Source organism: Vombatus ursinus, unplaced genomic scaffold (genome assembly GCF_900497805.2).
Source record: "Vombatus ursinus unplaced genomic scaffold, bare-nosed wombat genome assembly UNPS02015255.1, whole genome shotgun sequence".
NCBI classification, from domain to species: Eukaryota; Metazoa; Chordata; class Mammalia; order Diprotodontia; family Vombatidae; genus Vombatus; species Vombatus ursinus.
In genome coordinates, this window is record NW_020955033.1 from 30330222 (window position 1) to 30353482 (window position 23261).

General features: G+C 37.7%; 1 protein-coding gene across 6 annotated transcripts in view; it reads right to left on the reverse strand.

Moving 5' to 3' along the window:
* Positions 1–23261, reverse strand: part of LOC114031836 (disks large-associated protein 1) — a 411078-nt gene that overhangs the window by 28723 nt on the left and 359094 nt on the right. For all 6 annotated transcript variants that reach the window (XM_027846987.1, XM_027846986.1, XM_027846991.1 and 3 more), the window contains one exon: positions 13361–13782. In XM_027846987.1, coding sequence (XP_027702788.1) covers positions 13361–13782 — 422 coding nt within the window. The remainder of the gene's footprint in view (positions 1–13360; positions 13783–23261) is intronic.

The window sequence follows — 23261 nt, forward strand, 5'->3', positions numbered from 1 at the left end:
AGTTGATATCATACAATTACAGATCTAGGGCAAGAAGGAACCTCAGAGCTCATCTAGTCTAAACCTCCTCTTTAAAGATGAGGAAGCAGAAGCCCAAGGAGGTGAAATGACTTACCCAATGTCGGCAGGTATAATAAGAAGAGGTGGGATTCAAACTCCAGTCTTTTGACTCCAGAGCCTGTGATCTGTTTTTTTTACTATACCAAGTGCAACTGGGGTTCAGTTTTACTTGGGAGCTTGGAAGCTGAGATCCTAACATCAAAAGGTGTTACAGACCTCAGAGAGCCAGTATGTCTGAAGCCAGCAGCAACTGTATTCCCCCAAAGTAATTATTATTATATAGTGGATATCAACAAGTATGTGCTGAATGTTCACTATGTGCCCAGTGCTGAGATGCATAAATATATTCTATGGGGCTGAATTTAAAGAAACTTACCCTAACATTCCTTTTATCCTGGTGCCCACTCCAGCTGACTACAGACTCCTCTGTGTTCATGAATTCCACCTTTCTCTTTGGTTAATAATTGTGTTGGGGGTGGGGGGTGGGAGAAAGAAGGCTACTTTAAGACTTGGATTCAAGATGGGAGGAGAGTGACAGTGAAAAAAGCCCAGAATGTTTTCTGCATCTGAGACCAGGTATGCAGAAGTGAACAGCTGTAGTTGATGGGCTCGTGAGTTCCCACGGGGCACAGCTATTTCCCCCATTTCCACTCTACCCCACCCCCAAATGTGAAGGCTATTGGGACACCCTGGGCTGGATCTCAAACTGGGCTGGATGAGCAGGTCGTTGGTGATTCCACTGATAGAAAGTCACAAGAATAGCCATGCAAAACTTCCGTAACCAAACCTGAAACCAGGCAAACCCCATTTCAGGTTCCATTACCAGCCCCACATTTGCTGCCAAGTCTCACAAAGCTTCTAGAGGACATGGGGCCAAGTTTCACTAACTTGGATGCGATTACCAAATAAAATTAAGGTGGAATTAATCTGCCTCCTGCACACGCTCCAGGTTTATCAGCTAATAGCTTCAGATAAAGCCTGAAAATTCCATATGATAAGTTGTCCACAATTCAGTAGGCAAAGATAGATTTCTAAGTATGGTATACTGGTATTTCACCCTGGTGCTAGTGAAACCCTAGCCTACTTTTTTTTTTTATACACAACAGTAGACTGCATTCCTAGTTAGAAACATTCAATCCCATCTGGTAGCTTCATTCCCAGTTAGATAATACCACACGTATCTATGTAACATACAGGCCACTGTCAAATTGCACTGAGCCATCTCTCTGGGACAGCTGTTTCACACAAGAGCTGCATTGTCTGAGAAAAGCTTGTATCATTTTACTTCAAATGCTGAGGGAACAAGCATTCTGTCAGCTGCCTTGGCTTGGAGGAAGCTTCATTCGCTACAAATTTTCATTATTTTGTTATCAAGTCCAAAACACACTATTGACTGTACAAGGCGAAGGCTCCAGAGGAAAACCGGAGTCCTCACTCTGCTCCTGTCAGGCAGATAAGAATCGACTCGACTCCGCAAACCTTCAACAATGACCATTTTTCAAAAGACAGTTATTCTCTCCTGGAAGCTTTTGTTTTCAGCTTTTCCCGTTTATTATATCCACTGCTTTGGCTTCAGGTAAAGTAGGAAACAGAGTCTCGCTCAGGAATGTCAGAGACGAAGTCCTGCTCAGGATGCAGCTGTCAGAATCAGGAATCTTCCATGACATCACAGACAAAATAAGGGGAGAATTGAGCAATATTTTTAAAGAGGGGTTGGCACTTTTCCCTCCTTTAGCGTTCAGCTAGACCAGGGCCTGGCCTTGGGGTATAGACAGTACTTGTATAGAGTTTAGCACCTAGTTAGCAAGAATAATTCGTTAAAACAGGAAGCAGTCCCCCAGTCCATGCCTCACATGTCACCCTACATCTGTGTCCTTGTGTATCTATTTACTTCTCCCCATGATTTTCCATGGTTTTCTTTTCAATCTAGGGAACAGTTTGCCCACATACTGTTAGGTGCTGAGTTAGAGCTCTGACTTTGAGATTGAGAAAAGTCATTATAATTGGGGGGGTCACAGGCTATACAGCAGTCTGTGGTGAATAAAGTAGTTATTTTTTTCATATTTGTTATAAAGCAGATAATCCTAGAAGGTTTTCTGAGGCACCAAGGTGTGTGTAGTTCAGATTCTGACTTTAACTCTGTGAAGGTACACGTGGATTTCTACTGGCCTTTCCATAATAACATTAAGGTCTAGGCCACTAGCCACATTTTACACTCAGCATCTCCTTCCATCTTAATTTGTTCTGAAATATCTTAATCATTCTTCAAAAGGGGGAATTTTTCTCCTTTTCCAGGACCTAAAACTTGGGTTTCTTGGGCAATAGCTCACTCTATCCCTTTCTGCTTTATCATTTTATATACTCAAATGCCAGGATGCAACAGCAATAGAGATGGCTAGTTGAGGTGTGCTTATAAAACCAGAAAAGAGTTTCACTAATAACATGGGCATCTTACTTACTCCTGAGAAATCTGGCATTTTGGCTAGAGGGCTGGACTTAGAATCAAGAAAACATGGGTTCCAGGCAGCTAGGTGGCACATAGGATAGAGCACTGGCCCTGGAGTCAAAAGGACCTAAGTTCAAATCCAGCCTCAGACATTTACTAGCTATGTGACCCTGGGAAAGTCACTTAATCCCAATTGCTTCCTCCCCCCCCCCCAAAAAAGAAAAGAAAACATGGGTTCAAATTCAATCTCTGACACTTGTTGCCTGCCTAATCAGAAGCAAATCATTTAGCCTTCCTGGGCTTCAGTTTCCTCATTTTTTTTTTTTCAGTTTCCTCATCTTTAAGGTAGGGGATAGTGATACCTACAGTGCTTACCTCATAGAATTGTTGTGAGGTTCAAGTAAGAGATAAAGAACTTTGTAAACTTTAAAGGACTACATAAATGTCAGTTATTATAATTACCATTTTTCATAAATGGGATACAATGTTGGATTAGAATTAAAGAGTTTCAGAAAAGAAAAGAAAGGCTCTTCCAACTCTGGCCCTAACTATCAGAACACCTTTACTATCAGGAAAGGAGATACAGACATAACATAAGGGTATGGAGGAAAGACTGTAACCTTACAAACTATAATTGTTTTTGGTTTTTTGTTCATGTATTTGGCTTAAAGTCCAGGAGTTCTTAAACTTTTTGTGTATGTCATGGTTCCCTTTGTCAATTTGGTGAAGCCTCTTTTTGGAATAATGGTTCAGAATAATACATTCATAATTGAAGGAAATGCTAAATTTTTGTTACAGGTTAGTGAAAATAAAGATGCAATTTTTTTCCCTCTTTGAATTTATGGACCTTCTGATATCCATGGACTCTAGGTTAAGAATTCCTGCTCTACATGTAGTGAACTGGTCCAACCATTCTAGAGAACAATTTGGAACTATGCCCAAAGGGCTATAAAACTGTACGTACCCTTTGACCCAGAAATACCACTACCAGGTCTATATCCCAAAGACATTAAATAAAAAGGAAAAAGAGCAATATGTACAAAAAATATTTATAGCAGTTCTTTTTATGGTGGCAAAGAATTACAAATTGAGGGGATGCTCATCAGTCAGGGAATGGCTAAACAAATTGTGGCATATGATTGTGATGAGTACTATTGTGCTATAAGAAATGAAGGGGTGGAAAGGGAGTGGTTTCAGAAAAATGTGGCAAGACCTAATGAACTGATGCAAAGTGAAGTGAGGATAACCAGATCATTGTGCACAGTGACAGTAATCTAATGATAATCGACTGTGAAAGACTTGACTACTCTGATCAATACAGTGATCTAAGACAATTCCAAAGTACTCATGATGAAAATAATACTATCCACCTCCAGAGAGAGAATTGATGAACTCAGTGCAAATTGAAATATAACTTTCTCACTTTCTTAAAAAAAAAAAAGAATCCCTTCTCTAGTGAATAATTAGATATGCACATCACTATATGATTAGAATTGTATGTTAGAACTCTTCATTATGAAAATACAACTGCATACCTAGCTGCCCCATGAGGCCTTTTTATAATTTTCTCAAATGGTAGCGCCCCTCACCCCTCATATTGAAATTGTTTTAAATTAATTTCATATTTACTTATCTGTGTACACTTTGATTCCCTCTTAGTAGAATATAAGCTTCTGGAGGGTCTGTTTTCATTTATGTCTTTGTATCCCTGGCATCTAGCACTGTGCTTTACGTACATTAGGTCCTCAGGAGTTTGTAGAATTGAAATGAATTAAAAGAATAACTAAAGTGAAATGTTTGGAATTTTAAAGAGAATATTCATCTACGGACAGAAAGAATCTGATAATCAGCTCCACAAGCACAGCATGGTTAGAGAGCAGCTCCCGTGAAAAAGACTGCTCAATGAGTGAATAGTTGAATAACGCGGCGGTCAAAAAAACGAATGGGCTCTTAAGCTTCATTAAGAAAAGCACTGGGTCCAAAAGGAGGAAAGTTCTAGTCCCACTGTATTCTGTCCTGGTTAGACCAAACCTAATTGTTTTTAGTTCCCAGCACTATACTTTAGGACAGATATTGACAAATTAATCTAAGGGAAGGAGACCTGGAGGTTGATCAGCCTTGAAACTGATATAGCAGGAAAAAGTGAAGGAAATGAAGAGAGGGCTTTGTGGGAAGCAAAAGCTGTTATTCAATTTGAAGGGCTGTCATTTGGAAGAAGACTTACTCCACTTGGCTAACTAGGATAAATGGGTAAAAGTTAGAAAGAGGCAGTTTTAGGTTTGATATAAGGGAGAACTCCAAATAAACAAAGCTATCCAAAAATGAAATGGCCTATAATGAAAAGCATTTAGTTCTCTGCCCCAGAAGGGCAGTTAGTCAATAAACCAGCATTCATCATTTATTAAGAACTTACTACACTGTGCTAAGCTCAGGGGATAAAAAGAAAGACAAAAAGAGTCCTTGCCCTCAAGGAGCTTACACTCCAACGAGGGAGACAAGATGAAAATAACTAGGTACATGCAAGACACACACACACACACACAGAATACACACATATACATGTATGTGTATATATACATACGAACACACACACACATATATATATATATACATACACACACATATATGTACATGTATATATACACACCCAGTTCTTCAAGTTGGAGGCAGGATACCTACTTATTGAGGGCACAGCAAAAAGCTGTCAGGCTGTAGAGAAGGGTTGGAACTTTCCCTCCAGTCTCTCAGAAGCCTGATTCAGGGAATACAGGCAGACTGAAGGGAATCACATTTTACTAAGCTTCGGGAAACAGAGCTTGCAAAGAAAGGCAGGGACAGAGAAAACGGTGTCTTTGGCTATAATTTTGATTCCATTTAGTTTACTACTTGGCAGACTAAGTACCTGGGGTAAAGCTGCAACCCGAGTAGGAGCAACTGAGGCTAGTCTAAAATTTAGAAGGTTCTGGCAGCATATTTATTACATCAATAAGTCCATACAACTTGAAGTACCACTTAGTTAGAAAGAATCAATCAATTCATCAGCAAGCATTTATTAGTTAAAATAGGAAGCTACCAGATAACAGTAGTATAGTAGTAGTAGTAGGCTGTATCCCAGATGAGCTGTATCCCTATCTAGTCTTGTCCAGCTCCCTACCCTAAAGTCAGTCTCTTCAGCAGTAATCTTTTTATGTCCTGGGGGTCTCTGATCCATGACCAGCCTTCCAAGGTAACTGATTCTTTCTGGTATCAATCCATCAGTTACTCCACAACATGAGAGTTATTTTCAATATGAGATCTTTCCTGATTCCACCCCCAGCTGCTTGTGCTTCCTCCCTCAAAATTAATTACCTTGCATGTATGTTCTATGTACTTATATGTGTACATGCTGTGTGCGTGTGCGTGTGTGTGTGTGTATGTTTATCTCCCCTCCATCCCCATGCCCATAGTATGTTGGTTCTTTGAGGGCAGGTATGGTTTCATTTTTGTTTTTATATCCCCAGTACTCAGCATAGCATCTGATACATAGTGAGCACTTAATAAATGCTCGTGGATTGATTGATTGATTGATTGCTTCCCCAGGTTCCAGAATTGTTAGTTGTGGCTCTGTTAAGAGGCATTTCTCCCCTCACCAATCCCAAGGAAAAAACATTTACACACAGTTTCATTTGTTAGAGATTAATTTGCGTTACTAAAGACTTTTAAAATTCAAATAATCCCCTGGAAAGGTTAAAATCCTTTCCATATCTTAGTGTGAAATGTTATTGTTGTTGTTCAGTCATGTCTGACTCTTTGTGACCTCATTTTGGATTTTCTTGGTAAAAACACTGGAATGGTTTGCCATTTCCTTTTCCAGCTCATTTTATAGATGCGGATACTGAGGCAAACAGGGTTAAATGACTTGCCCAGGGTCACATAGCTAGTAACTATCTGAGGCCACATTTGAACTCAGGTCTTCCTGACTGTAGGCCTGGTGCTCTATCCATGGTGCCACCAGCACCTAGCTGCACTGGCTGGTATGAATTACTACAGATCGATATTTGGCTGAAGTCAGCAGTACTCAGGGAATGGGAGTTTTGATAGGGATAGGAGGAGGAAGGGGAACTCTTGGAACAGGATTGTATACGTAAGTGAGATGGGGGCTCTGGACAGCTAGAGGACAGAATGAGGAGGGCACTGGGTATCTAGTGGCCATGAGAAAAGTAAGTGGAAAGTGAGACAGAAGTTCAGAAAGAGAGATGAGAAGACAACAGAAACATTTTTCCAATTTTATCCAGAGCCCTAGTGGTGGCCAAGTATCACTGAAAATTCCAAGAGTAGTTTGCCAATGCTTGACTTAAAATATCATAGGATCATAGATTCAGGGTCCAAAGGGCCTCAGAGATCATCTGCTCCAACTCTCTTATTTTACAAATGAAGAAACCAAGGTCCAGAAAATGGAGTGATTTGCCCAAGACTGAGAAGAGACAGGTCCTCTCTCTTCAAATCCTTCAATTTTCCCAGTTTTTCCTCTACACCATATTGTCTCCAGATTGCCTCCAGATTGGTTTGGAAGATTAAAGTCTAAGGTTCTCTCAATTCAGCCTTGTGTGTTCCAACACTCCCACCTTCACCCCCAAAGAAAATAAGAAACGTTTTAGAAAAAAAACTCCCCCCTTTCTTCTGTTTTAATTATCAATATAATTAGAGGTTGCTGCAACATAAGATTGGGGCTTTCCTACAATATAATATTGAGGATTTCCTATTCCCAGAATGCATCTTTAAGCAAGGATCTGCTTTATAATAAAAGCTCACTAATTTAGATTCTAAATATTTGGTTGCTGTTTATTTGATCTGATCTTCCTCCCCCCTCCCCCTTATAGTTTTAAGAGTTGGAAGATGCATTTTAAGATACAACCAATATAACAGAAATTTGTTTTCCATAACTCTACTTTGGTACAAAAGAAACCTTTTATTAGGGAGAGTTGGAGAGTGTTATGGAGAACATAAAGGGATAGTGATGCAAACAAATAAATGAATGAATAAATAAACAAATAAACCCAAGAAGAAGGAAGAGGGCATCAATGAAATATATTATAAATAAATATAGAACAGAAGGATGGTCAGAAGGGGACGCAGACAAGAAGGGCAGTATTGATACTACCATGTTAGAATTGATGTGTACTTAAAAAAAAACATGATGTATAGGATATATTCACATTTTTTAATGCAATCTGCTTTTTCTATCCTTCTTTGTATTGGAGTATGTTCATATTTCTGGATGACTATCAAGTTCATAATAAAAAGAAAAATTTTAACAGCTGTAAAGGACCTTAAGGTCATCTAATCCAATCTCCCATCTAGTAAAGGAATAGTCAATGGCATGGTGTTCACCTAATTTCTGTTTAGGTACTTTTGGTCAAGTCCTATCACCAGCAATCCCTAACAGCTGTAATTGTTAGCTTATAAGATCATAGCACAAAGAGCTAAAAGGGACCTTAGAAACCATTTAGTCTCACTCTGATTTTTTACAGATGAGTAAACTGAGGGGTTAATTAAGTTGCAAAAGGTCATCTAGTCCAATCCCCTTATTTTACAAATCAGGAAACTAAGGCCCAGAGAGTGAAGTGACTTACTGACTTACTCATGGTATAAACAATAGGGTCAAATCTTCTCACTCCAAACCCTGCAATTTTTCCACTACACCGTGCAAATATGATTTAAAGATGGTGTGGGATAGCTGAGCTGGGATTTGAACATGGTCCTTTAATAGCAAACCTAGTGTTCTTTCCTTTGCATCCATGTCACTCATGAAATAGTCATCAGTTAATTTATAAAATTAAATAAAATTTATAAAATAGGCAACAGTTAGTTCATGAAGAGAGTGCATGTTAAACAAATTGCGGAAAAATAATTATGGAACAAACTGTTTTTAGGGATGTCAACACTTTGTATCATTTGTAGGGATGTGCTAGTTACTAATGAATTTTGCAGGTTCCTTAAAGTAGACCTTACAGATATGCCTTTACTTGTAAACATTTAATTAGCATGTCATTTGAATTTTTTTCTTTTTCCTGTCTTTCAATTTTATTGGTATAGAAAACTCCTGGACAAGGCAATCCCTTCTCCCAATGCAGATATACATCTGCTCTGCTGTAGTAATGCAATTGTAGTATTGAAGTGACTTGCCAGGCTTACTGAGGTAGCCAGTATGTGTTGAGGGGCACTTGAATTCACTTCTTAAGCTCCAAAACAGCTCTCTATCCACTATACTATGTAGTTGGAATTAAACTAATAATTTAAATTTTAAAATTAAATTAAATACCTTAAAAACAACTATGTAATTCAGAAATTCTTTCCCCACCTACTCTGAATTATGGAAGAGGTTTTTTTGTTTGTTTGTTTTGTTTTTTAGTGTGCCACACATTTAAGGCTGATTACCTCAGTTAGTTGGAAAATTGTGGTCAAAAGACAAGTGCCATGTGTTATGGGTTCAGGTTTACTCTATACATGAACCAGTTTTATACTGGAGCCACTGACTGAATCCTTAGCTTCATCTATTTGGAGATCATAAACATCTGCCATTGTTGGAGGTGGGTGGGGATTGAACAGGGAGAAGAAGCTTGTAGTGTCATAGAAAATAGAGAATATGGGTGGATCAGTATAAATTCATCACTGTTACTAGAAAAAAAAAAGCATAAATGCATATCTTATTAAAGGCTGGCGGGTGGGGTAAGTAGCATCAACTATGAGCATGAAGTACAGTGTATTTTTATTTCTATTATACGAATGACCACCGCAGCAAAAAATCTGAATAACAAAAATAGTTCAAAACTCCCAAAGGATGATCCACTTACTTTAAACAATGCTAGATACATAAAAATTCCACAACAACAGAATCTGTATTATCCTTTGGTGCTTAAATCATGGAAATTTTAGGTCAGAAGGAACTTTAGAGATCATTGAATCCAACTCCTTCAGTTATAGATGAGAAAATTAAGGCTCAACGAGGTTAGATAATTTTTTTATGGCCACAAATTAGCTCGTGGAAGACCCGGGGCTAGAACACAGATCTCTTATCTAGTGTTCCTTTCTATGTCACACTCCATCACTGAACTCATCAAAGGAGGATTTTTGATGTGTATTTTTAATGATATTAGCTATACGTTTCATAATAATGTTATTACTTGATAGTAATATAGTAAGGTCTTACTATATACCCTCAGTTATACAGGCTAGGGAACTGGTTTCCTGAAACAACTTTAATCTTCCTTATTGACAAAGTATCAATGTGGTAATTAACATTAATGCATGTTAACTATGATTTCTGGTATATTTATAATAATAATAATAATAATAATAATAAAGTAGCCTTATATCCTTAGATGATATCCAATTGTTTTTCGCTGTTCAGTTGTTTCAATCATGTCTGACTCTTTGTGCCCCATTTAGGGTTTTCTTGGCAAAGATACTGGAGTGGTTTGCTGTTTCCTTCTCTAGCTCATTTTACAGATGAGAAAATTGAGGCAATCAGGGTTAAGTGACTTGCTCAGGGTCACACAGCTAGTGTCTGAGGCCAGAACTGAACTCAGGAAGATAAGTCTTCCTGACTTCCAGGCCTGGCACTCTATCTACTGTGCCACATAGCTGTCCCATATTCAATTTAGCTTTATAAAAAGGGGGACAAGACATGGATATTTCTGCTGTCAGAAAGACAAATGGATAGTAGAAGAAACTAAGTGGCTTTACCTAAGTTAAATAAGTAGCAAGTTTTAAGGAGAGCCAAGGCTTAAGAAGCTGGAGGGTAGGGGTGGCGGGTAGAGATAACTCTAGGTCCATTTCACTGAATTCCTTTAGAAATTCAGCCAGCCTGCCAGTCTGCCATCCTCCATGGGAAGGCAGGCACAGCTTTTAGGAACACAACACAAAAGACAATAGCCTCTTTTACTTAGGCATTCTGCCTGCTAATAATTTAACAAATGATGGGTATTCCTAGAAAGGGGAAAGGAGAACCCGAGGCAATTAGTTCCCTTCTTAATGACGTCGTTCTACCCACTGGTCCTTAGTTGGTGAATGGAGCTGCAGAAGATTTAGTCTATTCCACTTGTGAATATCTTAACCAGCCCAGGAGTGCAATAAATGAGCTGGTTGGCAGCAAGAAGGCTTCTATATAGCTGGAATGACAAAAAGCTAAGCCCTATGTATAGACATGGAATATAACAAAGAATGTTTGGGACCTTAAGCCATTATTTTTCACAGGCTATTTTTAATGGGAAAAAAATCACTGGAGGGAAGAAGGGAGTTGGCATGGAGAATCACTGCTACTTGACAGTTTTGCCCCAAATTAAGTAAATCAAAGAAACACTAGCCATTTGAGTACTAAAATAATGCACAGTAGAATCTGAAGTTAGGTTTAGAAAGGAACTTTCTAACATGTCCATTATTAGAAGAATTCTATGGTGCCATGGTTCCCAACAGGTACAAGAAGTTGGTCAAGGGAACACAGGGAATATTTGGTACATACCTCTATTATCTAACAAAATATTCCAAAAATAGCAGCGTCAGTGAAAAAATTTTTGTATTGGAGAGGGGGCAGAGTAGGAAAGGGAGGAAGCATTAGAGCAGATATAAAAAATTTGAAAGAAGCAGTTAAAGAAATAACTTCTATAAATCAAAATTAAATGAAAGAGATTTGAATATATAATCTTTTTTAAAGTTGAACCAGAAAAATCAGCAACAACCTAGGGAAAGATCTCCATAATAACCTGAAACACCAAATTGATTTCCATCCAGTGAAGTTATAAAATTGTTGATGTACCCTTGGAGAAGCATATCCTATTCTTATTAAATATGCTTACAAGGCTTTAATTAATCTCTATGAATCAGAATTCTCAGCCCTGTTCTCAACCAAATCTAAAGCAAGAAATAAATGAGGCTGATCTTGATATGCGGGTATCATCTTCAAAAACTATACTGAGAATAAAGCTGTTGGTTGATAAGAAACAATCAAAGTCTCAGTTAATATGACTGTGTTCTGGCAAATATTTAACAACTTTATGATATTAAAAACATGTGCCAAATAAAGTTTTCTTTATAAAAAATCAATCTCTTTAGTTTATTTCTTATTTGCATATGCTTGGTAAATGCTAGGATTTCTTTCCTTTCATGTTGACCAGGGGTATAGAAAGGTTTCCTGTAAGCCAAGGGGTATGGGAACTGAAAAAGGTTGAGAATCTCTGAAATGGTATTAGGTAGGTTTTTAACCCTTTCTATTACTTTTCTACTGACATTTCTGAATATAAATTGTTTATCATTTTTGCTGTTCAAAGGCCAACTAGCTACCATTTGACAAATGGTTCTGTTGTAAGGTTGTCCTTCATTCTCAAAGAGGACCAAAATGACATCACTATGTTAGAGTCAAGTTACAGTTTGTCTGACTGTGGCTGATCAAACCAATACAAGCTCAGAATGTTTTACCACAGGTCAGGAAATACAGTAAAACTTTATTAATCAGACCCTATTAATTTAGAATTTGTGTTAATTTCCATTGGAGTTGATCTGGAATTTACCTTTGCACTAAGTTTGAAGAAATGTTTGTTAAATTAATAATGTATTAATAATGTAAAATTCTAAAAAATATATAAAATAATGAAAAATTAAATAACATAAAAAGTTTGTAAGGGAAAGTTTATTTTAGGTATGAAACTTTTCACATTCCCTCAGTTTCTTTAAAAGCACCCACTTCTCTATAAATAAGCAATGTTTTAATTATGGTTCCTATATTCATTAAAGCAGAATTCCCAAAGACTGCTACTGGTCAGTCCTTTGTTAGCTTAATTCTAAACACCTCATATAATTTGGAAGTAATAAAACGATGTTTCTATAAAAGTTATTCTATAACAGATTACTCACTATGCCCCTTTGGATACAGAAGTAATAGACTCACAGTGCAAACTGAGATGTTTCTTTGCACATAGCTAATGTGTGAATTTGTTTTGCTTCTGTGTATGTGTGTGTGTGTGTACATATATATGTGTATATATTTGTGACAAGAGCTTCTTTTTCTTGCTTTCTTAATGGGGGCAGGGTGGCAAGTGGGAGGGAAAGGAGGATCTTCATTTGAAAAAATACATATATAATTTAGTTTTTAGAAAACAAAATAAAAGTTATATAGTTATTTTGCTAATTTTGGCTGACCTTTCCTCAAAGAGATCACATGGGAGAAGTACTGACTGAGGCATTTAATTACATTGTATCTAATTACATTGTATCTATATCTCTATCTCTATCTCTATCTATATCTATATATATATTTTCTTACTATCTCCCCACTTAGAATGTAGGCTCCTTGTGAGTAGGCATTGTTTCATTCATTGTATTTATATTCTCAGTGTTCAGCACAGTGCCTAACACAGAGTAGGTGTTCAATAAATAATTATTGATCGATTGATTTTTAAGGAGCTTCCATCAGTTGAAGTGAAAAGGCAAGATTAGGTACATCTGGAAGTCAAAAAAAATTTGTCATTGGTTGTTTGGAACATTAGTGATCTATAGAAACATCTGCAGCTAAAAGAACCCATTACTGAAACATCAGGCTTCCTTCATCATAAGCTTCAGAAACTAGATCAGTAAATGTCACAAATTTAGATTTGAGAAAAGTGTCCCATCTGCCCAGTAATATTTTCTATGTGTACACTAGTCTATACTGTCTGTGTTCTCAGCTGGATTTGCCTGGCTCTTCCACATGCTATCATTCAGGGGTGCAAAACTGAGAAGAATTTGTAGGTTATCTGCCAGTCAAAAGAACAAGAAGATTAAAAAACAAACACCTTAATAGATATGCAAATGCTTATTAGTATTATTTTGATCACTACTTACTGTCTTCAGGCAAGTTATTTTCCCGTTCTTCTCTCTCCATCTGCTGGCACCAACCTTCCATCCGGTCTCTCTCAGCCTGAAGAAGCTTCAGAAACCAGTGACCATCTCGGTGACACACTGACCTCTGAACAGCCTCCAGGGGATCTTCAGTGATAGAATCAATCCATGGATCCGGTGGAGGCAAAATGGAAGGATCAAAATCTGTGTCAAAGTCATCGTCTGCAGCACAGGCATGGTAGTGGTTTCCTGACCCCTGAATGCTCACTGTGGAGGTGCTGGCATCTCGGGAAAACTGCCTGGACATTGGTCCTGGGCAGGTATTGTCCTCTATAGATTCCAGAGAGTTTTCCAAGTTCTCATGGAAGTCCAGGTCAGCCTGTACTGCTGCTGTCACGCTGTTGGACCGAGTGAACCTTCGGAAGCTTAGGAAAATAGAGAAGGAATGTTTAGTCAAGGGGTATTTCCAAAAGTCAAACTTTATTCTAGCTCTCAATAGGAGAACTTATCCCAACTGTGTGACGGAGAATACAAGTGTTCTTGTTTTTAATTGGTATTAGGTAGCCCTCTATTCCACAAGCACATCTTGGTGAGGCACTCTGGTACAATGGAACAAGCACTGGTTTTGGAGGCAGACAACTTGGGCTACTTTATGGCCTTAACCTTAAGGTCACCTTGAACAAGTTATTTAACATCTCTGGACCTCAGTTTACTCCTCTGTAAGATAAAGACATTGGCCATCAATATGGCAAAGATGACGAAAAAAGGGGGAAATGAGAGGTGTTGGAGGATCTGTGAGAAAATAGGCACATCACACCAAAAAAAAAAAATAAACAACAACAAAAAAAAGAAAATAGGCACATCAATGCACTGTTGATAGAGCTGTGAATTAGTACAGCCATTCTGGAAAATGATTTGAAATGATGTCCAAAAAGTCATTAAACCGTGCATACTACTTGACCTAGCAATACCACTACTACATGAATTGTAAACTTGGCTCCATCACTCAGGAGGGTATTTATGGGCTAATCTCTTAATCTCTCTCAGCCTCAGCTTCTTAAAGAAGTCAAAGAAAGAGGAAAAGGACTCATGTTCAAAAATATTTATAGTAGTTTTGTAATGAGAAAGAACTGGAAACTAAGAAGGCAGGGGCTGTCCATTAATTGAGAAGTGGCCAAACAAATTATAGCACATGAATATCATGGAAAATTATTGTGCAATAAGACTGATGAAAAGGATGGATTAAGAGAAACCTAGGAAGGTATGTATAAATGGATTCTATGAGAAGTGAGCAGAACCAGAATAATTTATATAAGAATATAATAAAGACAAAAAATGTTGAAAGTCTTAAGAATGCTAATCAATGCAAAGACCAATCATGATTTCAGAGGATCAATGGTGAAATATGCTACCTAGAAGCACTGGTTTCATGATGCACAATGAGACATACATTTTTGGACACGGACAGTGAAGAAATTTGTTTTGACTATGAATATTTGTTAAGAGATTATCTTTTTACCAAAAAAAAAAAGAGATTATCTTTTTACCAATGGATATGGGGTATGAGAGGAAAAGAAAACAAATACTTATTAACTGAAAAATAAAATTGAATAAAATTTAAAAAATAAAAGAGTTGGACTAGATGACCTTTAAGTTTCTTTCCAACAATAGATCTATGACATGATACTATGCTATTTGGAATTGCTTGGACCAATTTATTTTTAATGACACTCTATACTTGTAGAATGATTTACACATACAAACTACTTTCACATCCATTGTTTCAGCTGATCTTCAAAGTAACTGACTGTATATACAGGCCATACATTATTTCCTTGTACTTTACAAGTGGGAAAACTGAGGCTGAGAGTGACTAAGGCATTAACCCATAAATAGTGTACTGAATGATGGAGCCAAGTTTACAATTCACGTCTTCTAGGGCCTAGTCAAGTCCCTTTCTACCATACACTACAATCCTTCTATTTTTAGGGGCAAATGTCTTAACTTCCTTGACACCCTCATGACCCACCTATTGGGACACTGACCTGGGGTCCAGAGAAGAAAGAATGACATGTTGCTGATTCTGATATAGGGATGTTTTGGAAATGGCTATGAGGACTCTGGATAATTGCTCCAATTCAGCAAACAATCCTGCTCCACTCCAGATTGTTTTGAACCATAGAATACAGGATTATAAGGGTCAAAGGAAGCTTTGTACAGTGACTTAATAATAACTCACATTTTATCAAGTGTTTTCCTCACCATGTTGTTTAGATAATTCAATTATTCTTATTCCTATTTGATAGGCCTGGAAACTGAGGAGTCCAAGAGAGGTTAAATTGTTTGCCTAAGGCCACAAAGCTAGTTTTGAAGTTCTTGAGACTCAAATCCCAGATCATCTGACTCCAAATCAAGTGGTTTTTCTATTGTACTGTGCTGTCTGAAGTTAATATAATTTTCTAGGAGCTGAAAAAACAGGTGGGGCCGTAGTAAGCTCTGTATAACAGTTCATTTTGTCAGACTTTCCACTACAAGGGCTCACGTAGTAAATCCAGCAGGTCTACTCCTGTCCCTATAATTGGCTTTATTTAGGAGTACCATGAATTTTAATGCTTTACTATTTTCTACCTTTCCTTCTTCCTTTCATCTAAAATGACAGACAACTTACTGTAGACATAATTAGAATACTTTACATCAACTGAATTGTGTCTTTTGGGCAAAGATCAAAAGCTAGACTTCTTTGTATTTTCCACTGAACCTAACTCAGGCCTGAGTATGTCGTAAGCACCAAAGAGGACCTTGATAACTGAGGCATTATTTCTTGGCCTCATCCAATGAGTCTTCATAGAATTCTTGGGAGGACAAGACACAATTTCAAACCTAGCTAGCCCAGGACCTGTAGGTAGAGGCAGTTTAGTGATATTCTTCCTTTTGATTTAAAACAAGAAGTGAGGGGGTGTGGAATGTGTAGTTCAGAAGAAAATTAGATCCTGATACCTAAAGTTAATACTTTCCCTATTACTAACCTGACTGTTGAAGCCACTGTGGGAGTTAACTTTCACTCCCTTTCTGGTGTCCTATATCTTCCTTATGGTTTGTCCTTAATTATTCTGTTGCTGTAATAACCTCCTGATATTCCGTGGGAACACGTCCTTTGTTCTCTTTGCCTAAATCCTCCTTTCCTTTCAAGGCCCAGTTCAAACACACCTATTCCAAGCATCCTTTCCCAGACTCCCCAGATGGAAGCGATCTTTCATTTCTTGAACCTCTTGAAGCACTTACTATCTCTACCACTCATTTGGAATTTATTATTTAGTGCCACATACCTTTAGTTTTCTATTCCTCTATTCTCTCTCATCTTCTTGACTAATAGATAAGCTTCATGAGGATAAGGACCTAGGTTCTACATAGGCATACCCTGTCCAGTGTCATAGGATCATATTATTTAAACTTGGAGGAGAATCCAGAACTCCTCAACTCTAGTAGTCAACTTTAACCATTGGTTTCATGGACCTCTTTGGCAGTCTGATGAAACCTTTCTCAGAAAAATATTTTCAAATTTATAAAATAAAACACACAAGGTTACCAAGAAAATCAGTTATATTGAAATATGATCATCAAAATATTTTTTAAAAAAGATTTGCAGAGCCGAATTTAAGAACCTCCTATATAATTCAATCTCTTCATTTTACAGATAAGGAAACTAAGTCTGAGTAAGTGTCTGCTCAAGGTCACACAGATAGTAAGTAGGAGAGCCAGAATTGGAACCCTGGTTCCAATCAAATCCTTTGCTCTTTTCATGAAAATATATTGTATTCCAAAAGAATACTTCTTAAAAAAAAATAAACTTCTCAGGAGATAGAAAGAAAGGTTAACCAGAGTGATTAAAACATTGTGTGTATGGGGGTGGTGGTAGTGATAGGGTAGGAGCAGGTTATGTCTTGTATTTTATAACCCTATTATTTCTTTGTATTAATATTAACATCTAGCCTGGTGCTAGGATTTAAAAGTGTTTGAAAAATATTCTTGATGAACTGAAACTGTATGCATTTGGTGCTCAACAAATTTTTTTAATGAATGAGTATCATGCAACAATTATACTTCGGTTCTCTAAGTCAACTATTTATTTGTATAAATTAAGAGCTTCCTTAAGGCACAGGTATAACCCATGACTCAGGGCCCCCCAAAGGCTCTGAGCTCACATGAACTGGGTTCAATCCTGGGGGCCAATCCTAGAGGATTATCTTTTCTCTTTGGCTCACTGTTTTCACCCAGAGTTGCTACAGGAAAATTTTCTTATATACTTACGAAAAAACTTGTATATTGTTATCCCCAAATGTGGGTATAAGAGGTCCCCAGCTCTCATATAAGCACTCAAGGAACAATATGCTATTGAATGAGGAACAGATTTTATTTTATTCCATAGAAAATGCAAAAGTACTGAAGTACCGAACAGTACCAAACACCTATTGGAAACCATAAATAGTAAGTCTATCAGTCAACTAGCATTAAGTGCCTACTATGCTAAGTGACAGAGATACAAAAAAAAAAGGCAAAAAGCAATAACCCAAGTAACTAAAACTGGAGTTGTTATTGGGCCAATATCCAATACAATCCCTCTTCTCTTCAGGGTCATTCACATCCCTTTCAGATCCACAAGTCACCCTGTGGCTTAGATACTTCTATACGGCTAGTAGGTACTTCCGGAGGCTTCTGAAGAATCCTTCCTATTTCTATCAATCTTCCTATTTCTACACTATCAGAGTAATTCGCTAGCTCTATTTCCAAGTAAGATTCAGTGTAGGGCCTACATGGTCTCTTCTTCGTCTAAGGCAGGAAGTCTCCTATTTCTGGAGGGTCTGGTGACTAAACTACCAAACTTGAGAACTCCCAAACTCGGGATTGCCCATCAGGCAACTCCCAGAGTTTCACATCCTCTCTTGGGCTGAGTGGGTACACTCATGTCAGCTTCCATCTTGTGCTTCTGCAAGAAAATTTTCAGTGCTCAAGTTGTAACCATTTGCTAAACTGGAAAAGCCCACTCTCAGTATCTCCACTCTCAGGCTGTGCACTTTTGTTTTAAGTCACCATAAACAGATTGGGAAGAGGACGAAAGAAATACCTTCCCCTACTTGCTACACTCCAGAAGTCACAAGAGAGAAATACGGAGGAAGTCCTCTTGAGTGAGACCAATCATCTTGCTTTCATAGACCACAGGGAGGGGTTACTGATTCTCAGTCAACTTAACATAAAATGTTGTTGTTCTTCAGTTGTTTCCAATTCTTCATGACCCCATTTGGAGTTTTCTTGGCAAAGATACTAGACTGGTTTGCCATTTCCTTGTCCAGCTCATTTTACAGATGAGGAAACTGAGGCCAATAAGGTGAAGGAACTTGCCCAGAGTCACACAGCTAGTACCTGAGGTTGGAATTTGATCAGGCCTCCCTAACTCCAGGCCCAGCTCCCTATTCACTGTGAAACCTAGCTGCCCTTAATTTCTGTAGCCAAATCCATATGACCCTAGTATCACATTCCATAAGGAGGTGCCAATCAATATTTATTAAGTACCTACTATGTGCCAGGCACTGTGCTAAGCACTGGATGCCATTCAGTTGCTTTCAAATAAAACTTAACAAGTTCATCAGGGAAATCAAGTTGATCAGGGACTCCTTTGATCAATACCCCTTACATAATTATTTGCCACAAAGAGAAATGTGGCATAATAAAAAGGGGACTTGAGGTTAAAATACTTGGGTTTCAATTCCAGCTCTGCCCAATTAAACAGTTTGGGTTAAATTACTTCCTCCTCCTTTGCGCCCCAGTTCTTTCATCTGTGAAATGATAAGGTATCTTACCCATTACTTATTTTGTCTGGGCTTTCTGCCCTAAAGGAGCTGACTAAGCAGCATGGCATTGACGATTTAAAGTACATAGGTAGGGGTAGCTACGTGGTGCAATGGATAGAGCACCAGTTCTGGAGTCAGGAAGACCTGAGTTCAATTCTGGCCTCAGACACTTACCAGCTAGCTGTGTGACCCTTGAACGCCTCAAAAAAAAAAAAAAAAAGGTACATGTGTATTCCTTAAACACAAAGACCTAGAATGAGGATAAACTAAGCGCATTGAGGCTTGCTTTTTGGTAAATCCTATATGAACTGATACCAAGAAGGAAATGTAACTCATTGGACCTCACAGTGTTTATTTCCATTCTAGCTGTTAAAAAATTGGGTGTGGTGTGTCTTTTTGGGAGGAGACCTGGGGAGCTGCACCTGTCAATGTATATTCTTGCTGAGTGTATTTTATACAGCAGTGTTTGGGTTTTTTTAATTAGCTGCCTTATTGATTGAATCTGTCCAGATCCTAAACTTGCATTTGGGGGTCAGTGTGCACTGGACCTCAGAGGGTTTAACTAGATTATGTCCAAGGCCCCTTCCAATTCTAAGACTTTGCTATTATTTGATTCTAGTTACCACATTTCACCACATAATCATCGCATATTTTATGTCAATCTTTGCAAAAAGTGGGGTGCAACCATTATGTGAAGCTTTAAAAATTGCGCCAGTATTACTTAAAGATCACTTACTACTAAACTGTCTTTGGTGCAAGATTGGGATGCATGGAATATTCATGAATATATGTTAAAATTGAATACTGACAATGTGGGTATGCTAGGAATTCTAGGCTCGTGCCTCACAATACACAAGAGATAAATGCATATCCATATGCCACTGGTGAATACATTGCTGCTCTGTTTACCTTTTAAGCAACATGACAAATAGAATTATACCATGCGATGATTATGCAATGAAATGTTATAAAGCAATTTTGCACTAAAAAACCAGGGTGCGATGATTATGCAGTGGTGACAATTATGCAGTGAAATACGGTATAATTATGTCCTCATGCCTATGATGCAAGTAGAAGGGCTTAATGAAGGAAATATCTTTAAGAGTAGAAGCATAGCTAAAAGCACAATTAATCAATTTGCTAACTGTTCTTCCTTATTATAGCCATTAGCCCGCATCATGTTACACCCCATCTCAGGGCAAGTTGAATGATGCATTGATTGGGTAGTACAAAAACCACTAGATTGGGTCAATAAATCTGTGCTCTGTCAGTAATTACTTCTGTGACCAAGGAGAATATCTTTTCCTTTTCTACAAAATGAAAAGTGTGGACCAGAAGATCTATAAGAGTCCTTTCTCTCAGCTCTAAAAGTTTCTGATTCTAATTAGGATCAAACATCAAAGGAATCTTAGAGAACATTGAGTGCACAAGTGGTATCATTCCTATTACAGTGATTGACCAATCTAAATAGTGTTTAAATAACTTGACTCATAATATTTAATAACTGAGTGGGCCAAAAGAGCTGCTCTGAATCTGCGTCACCATCAGAGAGCACCACTAAAGACCTCTGGGCTACACATATTGAATCTGTAGATCAAGATTAACACCAAAAAAGAACAGTCAGTCAATGCCCAAAGACACATGAATGTGCCGAAAAATAAGACAAAGCTCTAGGATGCAAAGTTTAAAACGCTAAGGAGAAAGTCATTCAAAGGATGAAGGAAAAGTTGATGAAACAGGAGGCCAGGGTCACAGTTATTGAGGAGAACAAACAAATTGCCTTGAGGCCTTCCCTGATATAATTACCTGGATTCTAAGAGCTAAGTTGCTTGCGGTTAGAAGTGGGGAGTCCTGCCTGAGAAAACGTGTAACAAAGTTAAAGAAAGACTTGCCTAGGCCATTGACAGGACAAATAAAGACTGATTTTTAGCTCTTTTGAGGAGATCAAGAAGAAGAGTATTTATGGGAAGAAGTTTCACTTGAAGACTGAGAAACATTGATTCTTACATGTGTGTCCTTTTCTTTTGAGGGAGAAGCAACACGTGGACAAGAAATTATTAACCTCTTTAATAAACTTGGAAATTTTATGACAGACAAGCCAGGTATTTTGTTTTGTTTTGTTTGTTTTTGGTGTTTTGAAGCGGGCAAGAGGATGAGAATTTTATCAATCTTCTGTTAGACAAATTAGTATTTTCCCTGAAAAGTTGGGGTTCTTCAGCAACTTTACATGAAGTCCAATTATATTTGCATATTTTTAAATTTAGGGTTCTGCAATAAAGTCCATGTTTTAATGGGAAAAAAAATTACTAATCTTTTCCCTCTTGTCTTCCAATCTGAGGAATTTAAATTTAAATAAAACAAAAGCCAGGCACACCTGTTTGAGCTGTCACTATCACCATGGAAATCAATTTTCATTAAACTTGAAGCAGTCGTGACATTGGCAGTGTTTTGGTTCATTCAGACAGCTGTTTGTGACAAAATATGATAGGTGATTTGAGTATTCCTTTTCAAATATGACTTTTTGTTTCTCTTAATTATTTTAACATATTTAAATTATTTTTTACTGTTGAGATCATGCAGCTTTTAAAAAGTGGAGGTAAGCTAAAGGATGAATTAATTTGAGGGTAATGAAATAAATCAGTGACTGTACTATTTACCCACTGTTCTTTGTTTTAGATAGACTCTTTACACTTTCATGCCTAACACCTTTTTTTCCTTCTTAAATCTGCCTTTTACCGAAAAGATTCTGATACGTAAAAATTTCCTTAGGAAAATGAACATTTTGCCCAAAAAAGGAGAATAATTAAGATTTTAAGATTTTTATTTTTTCTTTTGTAATCATGTTAAAAATTAAACAGTAACAAATAGTAGGAGAGGAGGTAAGCATGATATGATTGAGAGCTGGCCTTCACGTCAGGAAGATGTGGGTTTAATTTCTGCCTCTGACACAAACTGACCGTGACTCTAGATAAGTCACTTAACTGGTCAGTGCACCAAACGACTCTCTATAGCTATCAATTGCAGAAGAATTCGAAATCTGCATTGACAGAGGAAACTTCTTCACCAGGAGCTCCCCTTCACCAATGAAATTACAAGTCCAGAACAAAAAAAATTAAAATGAGAGCATAGTTTCAATATGAAAGTTGGCTTTGTTTTTTTATGCTTATAGTTAGTATTAGAGACATTATCAGTGTAGCATGTATTGGCTTAGCATATATACCAAGAGCACTTCTGATAAGTGTTTAGCTTTAATTTCAGGATTCCCCTTTTAGTCAATGGTAAATTATTGAAAATAAATTCCTAAAATGTATAAAAAGAAAAAAAAAATAAGTGAGTAGGGTGATGGTAGTGGTGGTGGTGGGCCTGGAACTAGGACTTACTTCCAGAAGACAGTGGATGGACTTGTTCAATCTGCTTGGTACACTGCCTGATTTAATAAATACTACTTGAGTGAAATGATATTTTCTCTCCCAACACTGGCCCCCAACTAATCAGCCAGGAGTCTTCCTTTGGAGATTGCTGGGCCCTCACAACAATTTCTCAGCTCATCAGACAATTGACACTTGTCTTCTGACTCCAAAGAGGTATATTGAAATTTTGTCAACAATGTGATGCCCCTCAAAAACAATTTTTAAATAAACTTTGCCCTGAGTCTACATTCATATGCAAAGAAAATGCACCCAAGGACTATTTTTTTCGGTGAAAAATATCCTGAAATGTAAAGCTACAACTTCTTGGAAATATGCCAAGTGAGATTTGCATGAGAGTACCAGAACACTTAGCATAGTGTTTTGATTTTCAGTGAAGTGATCTGACAGGTCTGACTATGTGACCTCCCTACCCAATAAACTCCAGTGATTCCCTATTACCTTGAGGACCAAATAGAAAGTCCTCTGCCTTTTAGAACCTAGCTTCTTCTACCTTTGCAGTCAGTTTTCACTTTACGTCACTCCATAGACTATAGACATTGTTCAGTGGCACTGATCTTGCTGTTCCTTGAACACCACACTTCATTGGCTGTTTCCCATGCCCAGAATGTGCTCCCTTCTCACCTCCAC